The sequence below is a fragment of the Phaseolus vulgaris genome, chromosome 10, assembly GCF_000499845.2.
Source record: "Phaseolus vulgaris cultivar G19833 chromosome 10, P. vulgaris v2.0, whole genome shotgun sequence".
In the NCBI taxonomy this organism is placed as follows: domain Eukaryota; kingdom Viridiplantae; phylum Streptophyta; class Magnoliopsida; order Fabales; family Fabaceae; genus Phaseolus; species Phaseolus vulgaris.
The window spans coordinates 27,410,994-27,429,600 of record NC_023750.2 but is presented as its reverse complement, the minus strand read 5'-3'; the positions used below and the strand labels follow the sequence as shown (position 1 = coordinate 27,429,600).

At 48.5% G+C, this 18,607-nt stretch overlaps 2 protein-coding genes across 2 annotated transcripts; both read right to left on the bottom strand.

Annotated features, from left to right (window-relative positions):
• Positions 1–12,334: 12,334 nt before the first annotated feature.
• Positions 12,335–13,069, bottom strand: LOC137817828 (uncharacterized). Its single transcript, XM_068621055.1, has one exon. The coding sequence runs from the start codon at positions 13,067–13,069 to the stop codon at positions 12,335–12,337; it is 735 nt and encodes a 244-aa protein (XP_068477156.1).
• A 3,458-nt stretch (positions 13,070–16,527) lies between these two features.
• On the bottom strand, positions 16,528–17,073 carry LOC137817827 (uncharacterized). Its single transcript, XM_068621053.1, has one exon. It carries the CDS (start codon positions 17,071–17,073, stop codon positions 16,528–16,530), a length of 546 nt encoding a protein of 181 aa, XP_068477154.1.
• Between the last annotated feature and the right edge of the window lie 1,534 nt (positions 17,074–18,607).

Below are 18,607 nucleotides of genomic sequence, written 5' to 3'. Positions count from 1 at the left end.
AAGAAACAAGCTGAAGAGCTGAAGCAGCAGAGTGAGGGGCTCAAGAAGCAGATCAAAGAACTTGATTTGAGCTCCGCCCAAATTCTCGCTGCTGGATTCGATGCCACCTTGGAGCAGTTCGCCTGCCAATACCCCGATCTGGACCTCTCCATGGTGTCTCTCAACAACGAAGTGGTGGACGGGAAGATTGTTCCTTCTGAAGACTAGTTGCTTCCCTGCATCCATTATTCCTTTGCTTTCTCCCTTACACACACTTGTAATAAACTTTCCCTTTTTCTGTACATGTATCTTGAACTAATGCCACTTATGTTATGAGATTTCCCGCTTCTTTTATACTCTCTTCTTGTTAACTTTACCTTCCTTGCGCAAATCTCTTAGACAAATTAACTTAGTAACTTCGCAAACGCAATTGTATACTAATCGCCTTGAACCGTCAGCTTTCGAACAATCACATTCTAACAATTTGTTACCTCAAGGTAATGAACCTTGGCGTGAAATCGCTCTTCGAATAACGAACTTCAACCCAACTAATGGCTTAAGACACAGCTCGTCTGATCTGCCTTATCAAAACGGGTCTTGACTTTCTCGCCATTGTCTGAATTTCTCCTGGTCGCCAAAGACTCTTGGCGATATCAGGTTCCTCTTGCCCTCACAACTTGGCCATGGTTCCTTTATCTGGGGGTAGAGGCGCCTTTCGGATCCTTCTCTACCTCCCTGAGCTCTAGAACGAAAGACCGGGTGGCTAGGCGTTCTCTTCGAACCTTCCTTAGCCACCCTCCCAACTTCTTCCACCCTTTACACCATACCTGAACTCGTTCGAGACGAGAAGGATTTTATCTTGCCTGAACTCGTTAATCGGCGAGAAGGTCTTTAACTCGCCTGAACTCGCTCGTCGGCGAGAAGGTCTTTAACTCGCCTGAACTCGCTCATCGGCGAGAAGGTCTTTATCTCGTGCCTCTACATTGTCCCAGGGGTTACATCTTCTCTCCCCCAGAAACACTGAGGACTTTTTTGCTGGTGCCTCTACATCGCCCCAGAGGCTACATCTTCTCTCCTCTGGAAGCACTGAGGACTTGTTACTGGTGCCTCTACATTGCCCTAGAGGCTACATCTTCTCTCCTCTGGAAGCACTGAGGACTTTTTACTCTTCCTCGCCTGCACTCGCTCGACGGCGAGGAGGTCTTTATCTCGCCTCAGGACGCGCGAGGGCGTTGAGGTCTTTTAACTGATGCCTCCGATCGCCGAAAGACGATGAGGACTTTAACTTTAACTGATGCCGCCAATCGCCGAAAGACGATGGGGACTTAAAAACTTTTTAGAAAGCATGCAACATAACTTCAACTCGCCTTAAATCACATATAAGTGACAAGGTCTTTCTTCAAAATTTTCGGAAAACAACAAGCATGCAATCTAAAACACTTTAAACTTCGAAAACTCTTCTTTATTGGGCGCCCTCATTAAAAACCCTCCTTAGGGAAAAAAGAGTGCCCCCTCCAAACTGTTTTAACAGAAACATTGTAAAACTCTTCGTGTTTGTTTTTACTTACAAAGTTCTTAACTGTAATATAACTTGAGGTGCGTGGCGTTCCAAGTGCGAGGAATCGCCCCTCCTTCCAATGTCTCTAAGCGGTAGGCGCCGTTCCCGAGCGCCTCGGTTATTCTGAACGGTCCCGTCCACTTAAGCGACAGCTTATTCTCCATCTCGTACTGGTGGGCCTTTCTCATCACCAGGTCGCCCTCTCTGAACTGTCTTGGCATCACCTTCGAGTTATATCTTCGTTCAATCCTTCTCTTCACCGCCTCAGCTTTCAATCTCGCCTCCTCCCTGACCTCATCCAGCAAATCCAGATTCAGCCTTCTTTCCTCATTCGAGTCTTCCTCCACGAAGTTCTGGAATCTCGGCGAGCTCTCTTGGATCTCCACTGGAATCATTGCGTCGCATCCATAGACCAGGCTGAACGGGGTCTCATGGGTTCCTGACTGCTCGGTGGTGTGGTATGCCCAAACTATACGGGGTACCTCCTCAGCCCAACTTCCTTTGGCTTTCTCTAGCCATCTCTTCAACCCTCTCAGCAGCACCCGATTGGCTGACTCTACTTAGCCATTCGTCTGAGGGTGCTCGACGGATGCAAATACTTGTTGAATTCCCGCCCCTTCGCACAGCTTCTTCAACAGGTGACTCGCAAACTGAGTCCCATTATCCGACACCAGGCGCTTGGGCACACCAAACCGGCACACGATGTTCTTCCACACGAAACCCTCGATCTTGTGTGCGGTGATCTGGGCCACTGGTTCTGCTTCGATCCACTTGGTGAAGTATTCAATCGCCACCACCAAGTACTTCATCTGCCTGATCGCCAGCGGGAATGGTCCCAGAATGTCGATTCCCCATGTATGAAACGGCCAAGGGCTGTAAATCGACTTCAACTCCTCGGGAGGCGCCTTGTGCCAATCGGCGTGCTGCTGGCATTGCTTGCAGCACTGCGCATACCTCTTGCAATCTTCTCTCATTGTTGGCCAGTAATAACCTGCACGGAGAGTCCTTGCAGCCAGAGCTCGACCCCCGACGTGGCTTCCGCAAATCCCTTCGTGTAGCTCAGCCATGATTCTTGTACATTTTTCCCCGTGCACACATTCCAGGAGTGGATGAGTGAACCCAAACCTGTACAACTCGCCATCAATCATTGTGAACTTAGTAGAATTCTTCTTTATCTTCCTAGCCTCCGTCGTATCCAACGGGAGGAGGCCATCCGCCAGGCATCGCTTGTACTGTGTTACCCAGGTGTCTGGCTCATGGGTCGCGCAGACCTGCATCATGTTCTCCTTTTCTCCCCGACATGCTCTTATTCTTGGCGACCTCAAGGTCTCTTGAGTCAAGGATCTGTGACTCCTCGCCGCTTTCTCCGTCAACTTGCTTATCTGAAGAACCAGGTGATCTGCCACAAATGCTCTCGGCGTCTTCAAAGTTTCTTGAATCACCGTCCTCTACCTACCCCCTTGCCTGAACTGGCGAGCTTAGCTAGCAAGTCAGCTCGGGCATTCTGCTCCCTGGGCACGTGCACCACTTCGAAGGAGACAAAGGAACTCTTCAATTCCTGTACATACTCCAGGTAAGCCGCCATTTGTGGATCTTTAGCCTGGAACTCGCCTGTTACTTGCCCCGTGACTAACAGCGAGTCACTCTTAGCCATCAGCACCTTGGCTTCTATCTCCTTAGCCAGCAAGATACCGGCGATCAGCGTCTCATATTCTGCTTAATTGTTGCTGGCTTTGAAGGCAAACCTCAAAGATTGTTCGATCAGCACGCTGTTGGGTCCCTCCAAGATGACTCCAGCACCGCTACCCTGCTGGTTCGACGATCCATCCACTGAAAGCACCCAACGAAAGTCATCCCCCTCAACTCGTGTCGCCTCAGATGAGAGCTCGACCACGAAATCTGCGAAGATCTGCCCCTTAATCGGACCTCGGGGCTCATACTTAATATCAAACTCCGACAGCTCCACCGCCCACTTCACCATCCTCCCAGCAACGTCGGGCTTCTTCAAGACCTTCTGGATGGGCAAGTCGGTCATCACAAGTATCGTGAAGCTATGGAAATAGTGGCGTAACCTCCTTGCTGAAAAGACTACAGCCAGTGCAGCCTTCTCCAGGGCCTGATACCTCGTTTCGGGGCCCTGCAGCACCTTACTAACAAAATAAATAGGCTTTTGAGCCTGATCTTGGTCCTGGGCGAGCACCGCCCTCTCAGTTACAGCAAAATACAACCTGAGAGGGGTTCCCACCAGCGGTTTGCACAGAACCAGCGGGCTCGCCAGGTACTCTTTAAGTTTAACGAAGGCCTCTTCGCATTCCTTCGTCGAGGTAAACTTGTTGTTCCGCCTTAAGCACTGGAAGTACGGATGGCCCTTTTCTCCACTAGCTGACACGAAACGAGACAGGGCGGCCATCCGACCTGTAAGCTGCTGCACTTCCTTCACGGTAGCCGGGCTCCTCATCGCCAAGATGGCGGCGCACTTATCAGGGTTGGCTTCTATTCCTCTCTCAGTTAAGAGGAAACCCAAGAACTTCCCGGCCTCCACGCCAAAGATGCACTTCTCGGGATTCAGCTTCAACCTGAACTTGGCGATCGTAGTGAACAACTCTTCCAAGTCCACAACGTGCTTGCTTTTCTCCGGCGAGGTCACGACCATGTCATCCACGTACGCTTGCACATTTCTTCCCAGCATTGGTGCAAGTACTCGATACATCAACCTCTGGTACGTGGCCCCCGCGTTCTTCAGCCCAAAAGGCATCACCTTGTAGCAGTAGCACGATCTCTCGGTCATGAAGGCAGTCTTCTCTTCATCCATGGGATGCATCTTTATCTGGTTGTACCCCGAGAAGGCATCCAGAAAACTCAGCAACTTACACCCTGCAGCACTGTCCACCAGGGCGTCTATGCTTGGCAAAGGATACGAATCCTTTGGGCAAGCCTTGTTCAGATCGGTGAAATCGACGCACATGCGCCATTTCCCATTGCTCTTCTTCACCAGCACGACATTGGCCAGCCAATTAGGGTACTGCACCTCCCTGATATGGCCTGCAGCGAGGAAATTCCGTGTTTCGTCCCTGATCGCCTGCCTCCTCTCCTCATTGAACTTCCTTCTCCTTTGTCGTACTGGTCTCACCTGGTTGTCCATCGCCAAATGATGGCACAAGAAGTCGGGATCGATCCCGGGCATGTCCGAAGCGGACCATGCAAACGCATCCAGATGCCGCTCTATCACCTTGGCGATCTGGTCCTGAAGTTCAACTTCCAGAGATCTTCCCAGCTTGAAGATCTTTCCCCCGATTTCTCTTTCGAGCCACTGCTCGACGGGTTTTGGTCTGGTTTCTCTGGCGATCACCGCCCTGGCGATTCCCAGCTCCCTCGCTTCCTCAGGGCGATTCCTCGCCTCTTCCTCCTCTAGACCGACGTTCCCCTCCCCCAGCTCAGCATCTACCATCACCACGTCGCCTCCGGCGGTCTCCTCCATCACCGTCGGCCTGGGCTTCACACCGGGTGGCGGGGTGGTTGTCATGTAACTCACAGACCTCTTGTTTTTCAGGCTATTCTCATAGCACTTCTTTGCTTCTTTCTGGTCGGATTTGATGGTGATCACCTCCATAGATGGCAGCTTCACCTTTATGTGCCGGGTCGACGGTATAGCGCCTATTCTGTTGAGCGTGGGTCTTCCCAGCAGAATGTTGTATGCTGAGGGAGCATTTACGACAAGGTACTTGATTTTCTCTGTTCTCGAACCCGCCTCATCTGTAAACGTAGTCCTCAACTCTATGTACCCCCTGACCTCTACCTGGTCACCAGCGAAACCATACAAACACCCTCCATAGGGCCTCAGCTGGTCAAGGGGTAGCTCCAACTGCGTGAAAGTCGGCCAGAACATCACGTCTGCCGAGCTTCCTTGGTCCACCAGAACCCTGTGGACCTTCCTTCCTGCTGTGATCAACGAGATGACTATGGGATCGTTGTCATGAGGCACAACGTCCCGAAGATCTTGCTTGGTGAACGTAATGTCCACATCCGGCGAGTGGTCCTCAAACATATCCACCGTCATCACAGACCTCGCATACCTCTTCCTCTGTGATGCGGTGCATCCACCACCCGAGAAACCTCCTGCAATGGTGTGGATTTCTCCATGGGTAGGCATCTCGTGTTGCTGAGCCTCACCACCCGCTGGTTGGGAGCTCGACGCGCCCCCCGTCCTTCTATCCAGCAAATAGTCGTTTAGGAACCCGCTCTTGACCAGATCGTCGAGCTGGTATCCTAAAGCCAAGCATGAATCCACGGTGTGGCCAAAGCCCTGGTGGAACTCGCACCAGGCGTCTGGCTTTGGTCCCAGCACCTTGTCGCCCACCTTCTCGGGCGCCTTCAGCCTAGCTGCTATATTGGGAATGGCGATCAGGTCCGCCAATCCCATGACAAACTTGTGCTTTGGCGGAAGATTGTACTCCCGACGTGCTGGTTGAGGGCGCCCTGGGCCCCTGCCCTTGTTCTTCCATGGATCGTAAGGATGGCGAGTCCTCTGATCCCTCCTGGCCGCCGCTGTCTCCAGCACCCTCTGTGGCTGGATCCTGGTCTGGGCATGTGGCCTAGCGGGAGCCACGCTACCCCTCTTCTCGGCGACCTCACTTTCATCGGCGATGTGGGCCACCGCAAGTCGCCTGACCTCAGCAAATGTGGCAGGGTGAGCCCTGATCAATGCCTCGCAGAATGGTCCCGGCAACACGCCATTCTTGAATGCGTAGACCAGCATCTCTTCGTCTTTGGCTGGCGAGCGGACCATCTGCGCCCCAAAACGATTCAGGTAGTCCCTGAGGGACTCTCCCTGATACTGCCTTATGTCGAACAAATCATAAGACACCCTGGGCGGTGCCTTGTTCACTATGTACTGCTCGACGAAGATCTTTGAAAACTGTTGGAAGTTGGTTATGTGCCCGTAGGCAGGCTCACAAACCATTCCAGCGTCGTTCCCTGGAGTGTGCTCACAAACATCTTGCAGTACACGGCGTCTGATCCTCCTGACAACATCATCTGCGTATGGAACGTGGTGAGATGTTCCTCAGGATCCTCCACGCCGGTAAAAACAGCCTTCACAGGTACCACGCTCGCAGGGATAGGCGTGTCGGTAATCGCCTGAGCGAAAGGCATAGGAAAAACGCGAGGCGGCGTTGACGGCGCGACCTCTTCAGCGACTGGACGCCCTCGCTGCTCCTGAAGAGCTTGACGCAGTTCTTCAGTCACTCTGCTAAGCTCATCATTCCTGGCCCGAGAGGCGACCAGGTCCTCATGCATTCTCGCCTGCTCTATGCGCGAGGCTTCCACATTCGCCTGCAGCGAACGCATGATTTCCACCATCTGCGCCATAGTCATGGCGCCTTCAGCAGCAACGGGCGCAACTGGACTTGAACGGTTGCTTCTCATTTTTCTCATGAAAACTTGACGAATCACAGAGAGCAATGAACAACACCTTCTTCAGCGACGATCGATTCAGCGATCAATCGGTCAGAACTTCGACAAAAACCTCAAGAACACAACGAACCTTCACAGAAACCCGCAACTCCACCAAAAACCAATGCTTCTCCCACGAAAAACCAAACGAACCGAAGAACTCAGATCTCACCGAACAAAACTCGCGTAAGCAGCAAAAAACTTCATCTCACCGAACAAAAACCCAAACAAACGGTGGAAAAACGCGAAATTATCGAACAGAACCTAGATGAACAGCGGACAATGGTTGCACCAGCACACAACCACACAGAAACTGCAGAAACCTCCAAGAACTCACGCTGTGGATGGGAACAGGTTTTACACGGCCCCACGGTGGGCGCCTGATGATCCTGCCTGTTGACCAAAACGCTGGAGCTTTGCCTCGTCAAACTTGGATCGATGTATGCGCCATGTTTGCCTCCGTCCTTCACCGCGATCCACCTCAAGAACCTGCAAAAGACGAAACGACGCTCCAACGCCCAAGTCAGTGACTGAACCACCAATTACTCAAGAGTAAGACTCAAGAACTCTAAGGAACTGTGACCAGTTCTCTCCCAGTGTACTCAAGACTTGCAAGTGTAAAGAAACAATCTGAACGTGCGTACCTCAGAAGTTCGTTGAGAACTCTTATATACCTGGGCACTTTCTCTCTCCTGGCAGTTACACATCTGGACACGTGGCTCGCATCCAGCTGTACACGTGCCATCATCTGGAGCATCCTTGACTTGGGCGCTACTTCTGACTCTTCTTTGGCTAAGTTACTTATGCATGGTATACTCAGTGCATAGATGCCTTGGAGCGCGATCTCTTCTGGATGGCGAGTTCGGGTGCCTTCGTACACACCTTCCCTGTGGTCTCGCCGGCCGCCTTCATGATCTGCCCTACCTGCTTCACCGTGTAAGTGGGCTATCTCCCAAGCTCATCCTCTGGCCAACTGGGAAATGACCATCTGCCTTCATCTTCGACGATGTCCTTGTTTCGGCGATCTCTAATCACTTGGTCGCCTGGATTCACATCTGGCGACTTTATCTTCAACTTGGTGACCGCCGGTTTAGGTATGGTGGAGATCGGAGCACGCCAACTTAATAACTGACGACTACGCAAACCCCCCGACCTCCTTCCCTTCTGCCAACCAGGTGTCCCATCCAACACGCCTATATCATAGCTCGACGCCACGTCATTACACCCGACTACCAGGGCGGTACATATGTAAACTGTTAAATCTATGATTTAAAGCTGTTTTTTGCTGCTGCTGATAAAAACAACCGATTGTTTCGTGTAAACAACCAATTGTTTATCATGTTTTATGCCTTGAATATATAAAAATCTAACTTGCTGCTGTAAGAAGCATTGGATAGTATAAATGCTATTTTTTTGCAGGTACTGCTTCAGATTCAATCAGATCAAACACAAGCACCAGGGATTTGTCTTCATCAGGGGGAGATTGTTGAACCAAGTGATGTTCAAGCTTTGAAGAATCCAACCCTTTTGAAGGATGTTGAAGCCTTGGTTGTGCTTGCTGTTGCTGTGCTGTTATAGTCTAGTTCTGGGGTAGTTTGAGTGTTGTAATCCACCCCTTGATCAAATTTAAACCATAGGCATTCTCAATCTTTGTGAAAGTAAAATGTTTTCAAACTAAGTTAAAACAACCGATTGTTTTGTCGAAACAACCGATTGTTTATACTTAGATGTTTTGAGAAAAGATTGAAAACTGTTTTTCAAATGGATAAGCTGTTAAAACCAAAACAACCGATTGATTCGAGGAAACAACCGATTGTTTGTTTTGGGACCATAACAGAAAAACTGTTTTATCTTTCACTGAGCTATAAATGATTTAACTGCTTACGCTCAAGTCATTAAATGCTTTGACCAATCTTTTAATGCAATTTAAGAGTTTGTTAAGATTTAATAACAAACTACATCTTTGAATAAATTCAGAAAAACAGATTTGAGAAAAATCTTTGACAAGTTTTTGCTAAGAGTTTTTGAGTTTTTCAAAGAGCTGAGATTGCTGAAAGTTTGTGATTGATCAAAGTTTGTGGAATAGGATTTTGCTTGTATTGATTTCAGATTATCTTCTGTAACAAGTGTAATCCTTGTACTCTGTGAAACAAGTTTCGTTTCTGTGTTTGCTGAGATTGGCTGTGTGTTCTTGAGGGGATCAAGATCAGCAATCTTAGTGTTGGTGTGTTGGCCAAGAAGAGTGTGTGTCTTGAGGTGTTCAAGGTCACTTTCTTTGTTGTGGTGTAAGTGATCAAGTTGTGATTGCTTAGTGGATTTTCTCAGAGGGTTTATGAGAAGACTGGATGTAGCTCTGGATTTGGAGTGAACCAGTATAAACATCTGTGTGCATTCTCTCTATCCCTAACTCTTTAAATTCAGTTTAGATATTTGTTAACTGGTATAAACAACTGATTGTTTCGGTAAAACAACCAATTGTTTTTACTAGTGTAGTGCCTTTTGCTTTATGTTTTGAAAAACTGATTTCTTAATCAAGGTTTTCTCGAAGTAATTTCATTCAAGGCCTAATAGATTGCGAAAACTCTCTTTAAACAATTCACCCCCCCCTCTAGTTTAAAGCCATATATTCTAACACTCAGGGCCAAATAGCCAACCTTTATTTTATTAGAATTCAATTTTTTATATACCCCTTTTGAGCCGAGAATTTTTGTTATTATTGCACCCTAACCTTTGATGATTTATTTTCCTACCCTTTAGCATGTTTAAGGAAGGAAAACATAGATGCAATAAATATAGAGAAGGGAATGGTTGGTTTTAATTTTGAAAGCTCAAAAAGTTGAAAATAGGAAGAATTTATTCCTATTGATTAAAACAAATTCTTCATCATGAAAATCATAAAAAGATAGAAAGAAAATGAGGAAAAGTGTGAACTCTATAATTGGATTGCAGGCATGTTATTCTTCTTTAAGATGTGCATTTTGTTATCTGAAAAAAAATCCAATATTTTTTTGAAGCTCATCCTCATTACAACCTTGGAAAAGACCTCAATATTCATGTTTCTAATATGTTTGTGATTTAAAGATGAAATGAAAAGCAACTGTGATTTGTTATTATAAAATAAAAATAGAGAGAAACACTTACATGTGAGCATATGAGAAGAAATTCCTTGATGAATTGTCATTTATTTGTTTGATTTGATCCTGGAAGTTGATTGTGTCTATATTTTTCTATATTTGAATTTTGAAGCATCATAAGTTTCTAATTTGATCTGTTGTTTAGAGAATTAAGTTGTTTGGTATTTAAATTCAAATATATTCATTTACTTTGCTTGAGGACAAACAAAATTCTAAGTTGGGGAGAGTGATAAATGTCTAATTTTCGTAATATTTCATATAAAAATATAGGCACTTATGAGTATCAAAATTGTTAAAGATTCACACACTCACTTGGTTTAATTGGCTCAAAAGCTCAAAAGGGATATAAAAAAAATTGAATTCTAATAAAATAAAGGTTGGTTATTTGACCCTGGGTTTCTAATTAACACAATCAAATGCCTTAATCATCTTCATGTTTTTTTATGATGTAACAAAATTAAAAATTAAGCAATCACAATTGTCAATTCATCAGAAAAACTCTCAAAACTGTTTAAGATTCACACACTCACTTGGTTTAATTGGCCTCATTCCTTTTCATTTTGTCATTTTCTGTCCTAATCAATCATCATGTTAAATTTTCATGTATCACAATTTCAACTACATTTCAATAGGGATTCAATCAAATTTTCTTTTCTAACATGTGTCTAATTCATCTCACTATTTAATACTTAAACACAAATTCTCTTTTCCACAATTCAAAATTAATATTCTAGATCTTTTTTATTTGAGAAAATATAACTAGATCACAAACAAATTAAAACTGAAATTTATTCAAGAAAAATAATTCAAGACATAAAACTAACAAAACAAATTTATTCAACTACAAAATAAGAAAATAAAACAAATTAAGCAAATAAACAGTAAACAAAATAACTGAAGAAAAAAAACTAAACAGAAAAATAAAACAAAATTCAAATAACTGAAAAGAAAAGACAATTAGAAAGATAAAACCATATTTTTGTTCAATCCTCTCTTCCTACTGCATGAAGAAAGAACAACTGTGTAGATTTCAACAAATACTCAACTCAATTGGATTTAATGCTTCAATGTTCACATTTGACTAAAGAAAAATTTAAATTGTCTCACACGTCCAAGATGCACAAAGAATGATTTATTGCATAAGTTTCCATATGGAGTGTTTAATGGTTGCATGGCACAGTACAATACAAGAACTTCGAACGTACATCTTTTCACAGCCTCAGCCTTTATTCTTGCTTCTTCTCTGGCTTCGTGCAATAGATCTAGATTCACCCTCCTCTCCTCGTTGGACTTTTCAGCCACAAAGCTCTGGAAACGCGGCGAGCTCTCGTGAATTTCTACTGGGATCATTGCGTCCGATCCATATACTAAGCTGAATGGTGTCTCCATGGTGGAAGATTGGGTCGTGGTGTGATAAGCCCACACTATCTTGGGCACCTCCTCCGCCCAAGTCCCTTTGGCTTTCTTAAGCGTCCTCTTCAACCCCTTTAGCAGAATTTTGTTGGCAGACTCCACCTGCCCATTTGTTTGAGGGTGCTCGACAAATGCGAATACCTACTTGATGCCTACCTCCGAGCACAGCTTACCCAGTTGTTGCCTTGCAAACTGAGTACCATTATCTGAGACAAGGCGCCTCGGTACGCCGAAGCGACACACGATGTTCCTCCAGACAAAGTGTTGTACCCTGTGTGCGGTAATCTGCGCCACCGGCTCTGCTTCTATCCACTTCGTGAAGTACTCAATAGCAACTATCAAGTGCTTCATCTGCATGGGGTGTAAATTGACCTCAGCTCTTCTGGGGGCGCCTTGTGCCAGTCGGCATGCAGTTGTCACTGCCTACACCGCTGGGCGTACCTTACGCAGTCCTCCCTCACCGTTGGCCAGTAGAAGCCTGCGCGCACTACCTTGGACGCCAAAGACCTTCCTCCTACATGGCTCCCGCAAATCCCTTTATGGAGCTCAGACATTATCCTCCTGCACTCATCTCCACTCACGCATGTCAAGATCGGGTGTGTGAACCCGTGTCTGAACAGTGCTCCATCCACGAGAGTGTACCTCGCGAAATTTCTCTTTATCTTCTTGCCCTCTTCGGGCTCTGCTGGAAGGATCCCATCTGCGATGTAGCGCCTATAGGGCGTCATCCACGTGTCCCCTTCTTCCAGGACGCATACCTGCATGGGGTCCTTCTCTTCTAGCGAGGCCGGGTAAACACTTATACTGGGGCTCTCGCCGTGTCTTGAGTCAAGGACCGATGACTCCTCGGCCTTCGCTTGAACGCACTGATCTGAAGGACATCCACCCTGTTATCTGCCCTAAACGTTCGCGGCGTTTTGAGGGTCTCCTGGATGACCGCCCTCTGCCTTCCCCCCTTGCCTGAGCTGGCCAGCTTGGCGAGTAGGTCAGCACGGGCATTCTGCTCTCTTGGGACGTAGACCAGCTCGAACGCCACGAATGCCCCTTTCAGCACTTGGACATACTTCAAATATGCAGCCATCTGCGGATGCTTGGCTTGGTACTCCCCGGTCACCTGCCCCGTGATCAGCTGCGAATCACTCTTCGCCAGCAGGCTCCGCGCGCCCATCTCTTTGGCTAAGAGCATCCCAACTATTAGGGCCTCATACTCTGCTTGATTATTACTTGCCTTGAACACAAACCTCAGGGCCTGCTTGATCAAAAAACCGTTTGGCCCCTCCAGGACCACTCCGGCTCCACTCCCTTGCTGATTCGAGGACCCATCCACCGAGAGCACCCATTGGGAGCCAACCTCTTCCTCTTGATGTGTGCTCCCTAGCGAGAGCTCCGCCACAAAGTCCGTGTACACTTGTCCCTTGATGGACCCCCTGGGCTCATACAGAATGTCAAACTCGGATAGCTCCACCGCCCAGCGGACCATCCTCCCTGCGACATCTGGCTTTTGTAACACCTTCTGGATGGCGAGGTTCGTCATTACTACCACCGTAAAGCTTTGGAAGTAGTGACGGAGCCTCCTGGCCGAAAACACCACCGCCAAAGCCGCCTTCTCCAAAGACTAATACCTCGCCTTCGACCCTTGCAGGACCCTGCTTACGAAGTATATAGGTTTCTGGGTCTGGTCCTGCTCTTGAACCAGCACAGCACTAATCGCCCACTCGGTTACCGAAAAGTATAACCGAAGGGGCACGCCTGTTCGTGGCTTACAAAGCACGAGAGAAGCCGCCAGATACTCCTTGAGCTTGAGGAATGACGCCTCGCACTCCTCGGTCCACATGAACCTGTTGTTTCTCTTCAAGCACTGGAAATAAGGGTGTCCCTTGTCTCCTCCAGCGGACACGAACCTGGACAGAGCAACCATCCGCCCTGTCAACTGTTGCACCTCCTTCACCGAGGCGAGACTCCTCATTGCCAGGATCACTACGCACTTGTCGGGGTTCGCCTCTATTCCCCGTTCAGTGAGCAGAAACCCCAAAAACTTACCCGCCTCAACCCCGAAGACACACTTCTCAGGGTTCAGCTTGAGGCGGTACTTAGCTATCGTGGCAAACAGCTCTTCCAGATCAGTTGTGTGTCGCCCCCTCTCTTGGGAGGTCACCACCATATCGTCTACGTAGGCCTGCACGTTCCTACCCAACATGGGTGTCAGGACCTTATCCATCAATCTTTGATAGGTAGCGCCTGCATTCTTCAACCCAAACGGCATCACCTTGTAACAATAACAGCACGTCTCGGTCATGAACGCCGTTTTGCACTCATCTCGGGGATGCATCTTGATCTGGTCATACCCCGAAAACGCATCCAGAAAGCTCAGCATCTTGCAGCCCGAGGCGCTGTCCACTAATGCGTCGATGCTGGGCAGGGGATACGAATTTTTGGGGCACGCCTTATTCAGGTCAGTGAAGTCCACGCACATCCTCCACTTCCCATTCGCCTTTTTTACTAAAACTACGTTGGTCAGCCACTTAGGGTACTGGATCTCCCTGATGTGGCCAGCGCTCAGCAGCTTTTTGGTCTCTTCCTGCACGACGAGGCACCTTTCCTCGTTGAACTTCCTCTTCCTCTGCCGCACGGGTCAGCCCTTGGGGTCCATGGTGAGATGATGGCATAAAAAATCTGGGTCGATGTCGGGCATGTCCAAGGCGGACCATGCAAAGGCGTCCAGGTGACGTGAGATTACCTCCGCCACCTAGTTCTGCTCCTCTCGACTCAGCAGTCGTCCCAATTTAAAGGTCTTACCACCGATCTGCCTCTCCACCACGTTCTCGACCGGCTCAGGATGCCTATCCCGAGTGTTCTCCGCGCGAGCTACCCCCTCGCGGCCTTGCTCTTTGGATGCTGCCTCGGTAGGCTCTTCCCCCATGGGCAATGTCCCTGCGGGCGTCTCCTCCATGGGTATTGCCTCTGCGAGCGTCTCTTCCGCGACTCGGCGCTCCACCACCATGAATACGCCCCTCTTTGTTTTCAGGCTATTTTCATAGCACTTGTTCGCTTCCTTCTGATCGGACTTAATCACGATCACTCTGCCATTGAGATCGGGCATTTTCAACTTCATGTGCTGTGTAGACAACACCCCTCTCAGTCTGTTCAAAGCTGGCCTCCCCAGCAAAATGTGTTACGCCGAATTGGCGTTCACAACCAGATACCTTATGTTCTCGGTGCGCGACGTCGTGCCATCCGTGAAAGTCGTCCTCAGCTCTAGATAGCCGCGCACCTCCACTTGGTGATGTGATTCCACTAGCCATATAGAGAATGATTCTTGACATTCTTAGGAATCACCTTGAGTTGGACATTATTGAGGCACTTTTCTTAGAGTTGGATCATTGTTCTAAGACAAGAACTCACCAAAAACTAGTACCAAATCCCAAACTCATTTGGATGTTCCACATATTGTCAAATTAAACCAAAAGAGATGGAGGAAAGGCAAAAACACTAATTAACAAAACAAAACAGTAAGGTACCGAATCAAATTGCTGGAATTGAAGAAGAAAAGATGAAAAACAGCCAAGAACACAAATGAACCATAGCTACACAATAACAAGTTGAAATTGCTGAACCAAAACAACTAGGAAACAAGCTAAGACAAGGAAATTAACAAGAGAAGAAAGGAAGGAGAAGAGAGTGCTCATGAAGATGGATGAATGATGAATGATCTCGCCACTAGAAGTGTGGTTGCTCCTAGATGAGAGTGTTGCCGCCACTTGAGGACACCATGGATCCTTCAAGATAAGACTAGAGAAGAAGGCTCAAAAGCTCTCCAATGCTCACTCCAATTTTGAGTATAGTTTCTTTAGATAAATTCAAATCTGAAAAATACAAAGAGAGCACCTCTATTTATAGCCTAATGTGCTGAAATATAAGCTACACAAATTCAAAAACTCCCTCCCAAAAAGCTTCTAAAATTTGCGCCTAAAACAAAGCATGAGGAAGGTGTGACCTCTTCCTTCACTTTGGCACCTCCTTTTCTACTCCTACACCTATCTACTAACACACCCCCCCTAAGACTCCTAACTAAAGACTAAAAGATGCTTTAACAATAGAGGTTTCTAATGTTTCCCTCTAAGCACCTTCAACAATATTCTTTATTATTTAATATTTGGCCTTGCCCTTCATAGGATGGACTTGGGTTTGGGCTTGGGCTTTGGGCTTAGGCCTCTCTTTATTTTATGTCTTCTTTTAATTTTGAGAAGACTAGAAGGAAGAACTTGAAGTGTGATGGTGAATTGCCTCTTCCTTCATTAATAAAAACCTCCTTTACTTGACTCTCATCACTTGGTCCCCTGCCAAGCCATACAAGCACCCTGTATATGGCCTCAACAGATCAGGGGACAGCTGCAACTTGTTGAACGTGGACCAGAACATTACGTCCATCGAGGTGCCCTGGTCCACGAGCATGCGGTGCACTTTCCTTCCTGCAGTTACGACTGAAATCACCACGGGGTCATTATCGTGGGGGATGACATCGTGAAGATCAGCCCTCGTGAACGCATAGTCGATGTCCAGCGAGTCGTCCACCCCCTGCTCAGCCACCGAATTCACTGACCGTACGTACCTCTTGCACTAAGAGGCAGTGCGTCCTCCACCTGAAAAACCACCAGAGATGGTGTGCACTTCCCCATGGATAGGCATCTCATGGGCCTGGTCTTCTACTGGTGCTGCCAAGGTCGCGGCTCCGGATGGCCCCACCAAATTGTCATTCAAGAACCCGTTCTTCACTAACTCCTCCAACTGATGGCCCAGAGCCAAGCAGTTGATGATCGGATGCCCGAACGCCTGATGAAACTCACACCACGCGTCCTTGTGTGGTCCCAACACCTTATCTGTCTTCGCAGGGACCCTCATCCTATCTGCGATGTTGGGCACAGTAATGAGGTCCTTCAGCTCCACCACAAAGTTGTGCCTAACTAGCCTGTTCTCCCCTGAGCACCCCCTGGCCTACGGTTTCCTCGGCTCGTAAGGGCGCTTCCTTTCCTGGCCTCTCTTCCCCATCGCGGCCTCATTCACTCTTGCGGGCTGTGCGCGCGACGGTGCCTTAGGGCGCGCGGGCGCGACACTTGCACGCTTCTCGCACACTTCTCCCTCCGTGGCGATGTTCTCCACGGCACGACGCCTGATTTCTACAAAGGTCCTAGGGCGATTCCTGATGAGCGACTCGCAGAATGGCCTAGAGCAGATTCCCTTCCTGAACGCATACACGATCATTGGCTCTTCCGTGGTGCCAACCTTGACCACCTGCGCCCCAAAACGGTTGATGTACTCCTTCAACGTCTCCCCCTGGTACTGCTTCACATCAAAGAGGTCATACAGCACCGGCGGGGGAGCCCGGTTCGCGATATACTTCTCCCTGAACAGCTGTGAGAGCTGCGCAAAGGAGGTCACGTGACCATTTGGAAGGCTAATGAACCAGTCCATTGCCATTCCTACCAGCGTGCTCGTGAATAGCTTGCACCTTACGGCGTCAGAACCGCTGACAAGCATCATCTGCGTATGGAACGCAGTGAGGTGCGCTTATGGATCTTCCATTCCCGTGAACGTAACCTTCGGGCCTACGAATGTGGGTGGAATCACTGCCTCCATGATGAACTGCGAGAAAGGCATAGGGAAATCCCTGGGTGGTGTGAAACACTCGCGATCCTCTGCTTCGCGATTCCCAAGGTGGTTGTGCATCCCGCGGCACAATTCTTCGTTCGCACGGCACAACTCTTCGTTTCTTGTCTGCGACGCCGCAAGATCCAACTGAATGCGTTCTTGCTCCGCCCTTGACGCCGTCATCGCCTCCTGAAGGCCTTGCATCACCTCCATGACTAGCTGCAAGGTCATGCCTTCACTCTCTGCGCGCGCTGTTGAACTCTGCCTAGTAGTCCTCATTCTTCACTGTTTCTTGGAGAATCTTGAATTGTTTCTGCAAATCTTTGAACCTTCTTCGGTGAAACTGAACGAATCTTGTGGATTTCCAATGAATCCTTCAAGAATCTTGGAAAACCTCCACGAACTTCGCTGTTACTACTGAAACTCGAACTTCTTGCGGTGGGACTATTGTTTTAGATCGGGCCCCACGGTGGGTGCCAAATGTTCCTGCTGGTTGACTAGATTGCCTTCGCGTGTAGCTACGAGCTGCGTATCAAGGACTCCTTTGTCTTCGTTCCAATCTTCACCCTTCGCCGCCGTGAATACCTGAAACAGAGAGACAAATGGGCGCCCTCGCGGCCATTTGCACTCCGACGCTCAAGTCAGTATTGGCAGAAAACACCGTGCACCTCTGTGACAGAACACCACAAACACCGTGCTCAAGGAGGCGCGTAACTGAACTCTAACTGAATTCTCTCTCTCGCTCCCAAGTCAATCGTGTGTTAAGTGCGAGAACGTGTAAAAACGTACCTTAGTCTGCTAGCAACGAGAGCTTATATACGTTTTCAGTGCTTCTGCCACGTGTCTTCTTCTGACTTAAGCATAACTCTGTGTGGGTGGCCTTACGACACTGTAACCCAACATAGGGAAATCCCAGTGTGTAAGTCTCCCTTCTCGAAGTGCATTCTCCGCGGGGGTGACTACGTGGATGCCAACTCATGCGCCCAAGCTTCTAGTCATTCGCCCTAAGAGTGTTTCTGCCCTCCTCACGTGCCATGCATGCAGATTACCCCTGGGACGTAGCTCTCTCATGGGTCGTCTCTGTCCCAGTGGCTCCCTTACGGTGGCGCGTACTGCCGCGTTCCCACGCCTCATGCACAGATACTCTGCGAGTTGGGTCTCTCTCTGCTGGTACTAGGGATGTGGCTTGGAAACCACCTTTCTCTTCTATTGTTACTCTTTCGAGGTACCGAGGCCCGAGGCCTCCACACCCCTACCGTGCCGCCTCTTGCTGTGCCGCCTCCTGTTGTGCCGCCTCCTACTGTGCCGCCTCCTACTGTGCTGCCCCTCCACGGTCACTCCTACCCGTGGGTATTGGGGGGTGGCACCACCCAACTATAAACACTTCTTGGTCCGAACCCAGTCAACGCCCGAGGTCGGTCAATGC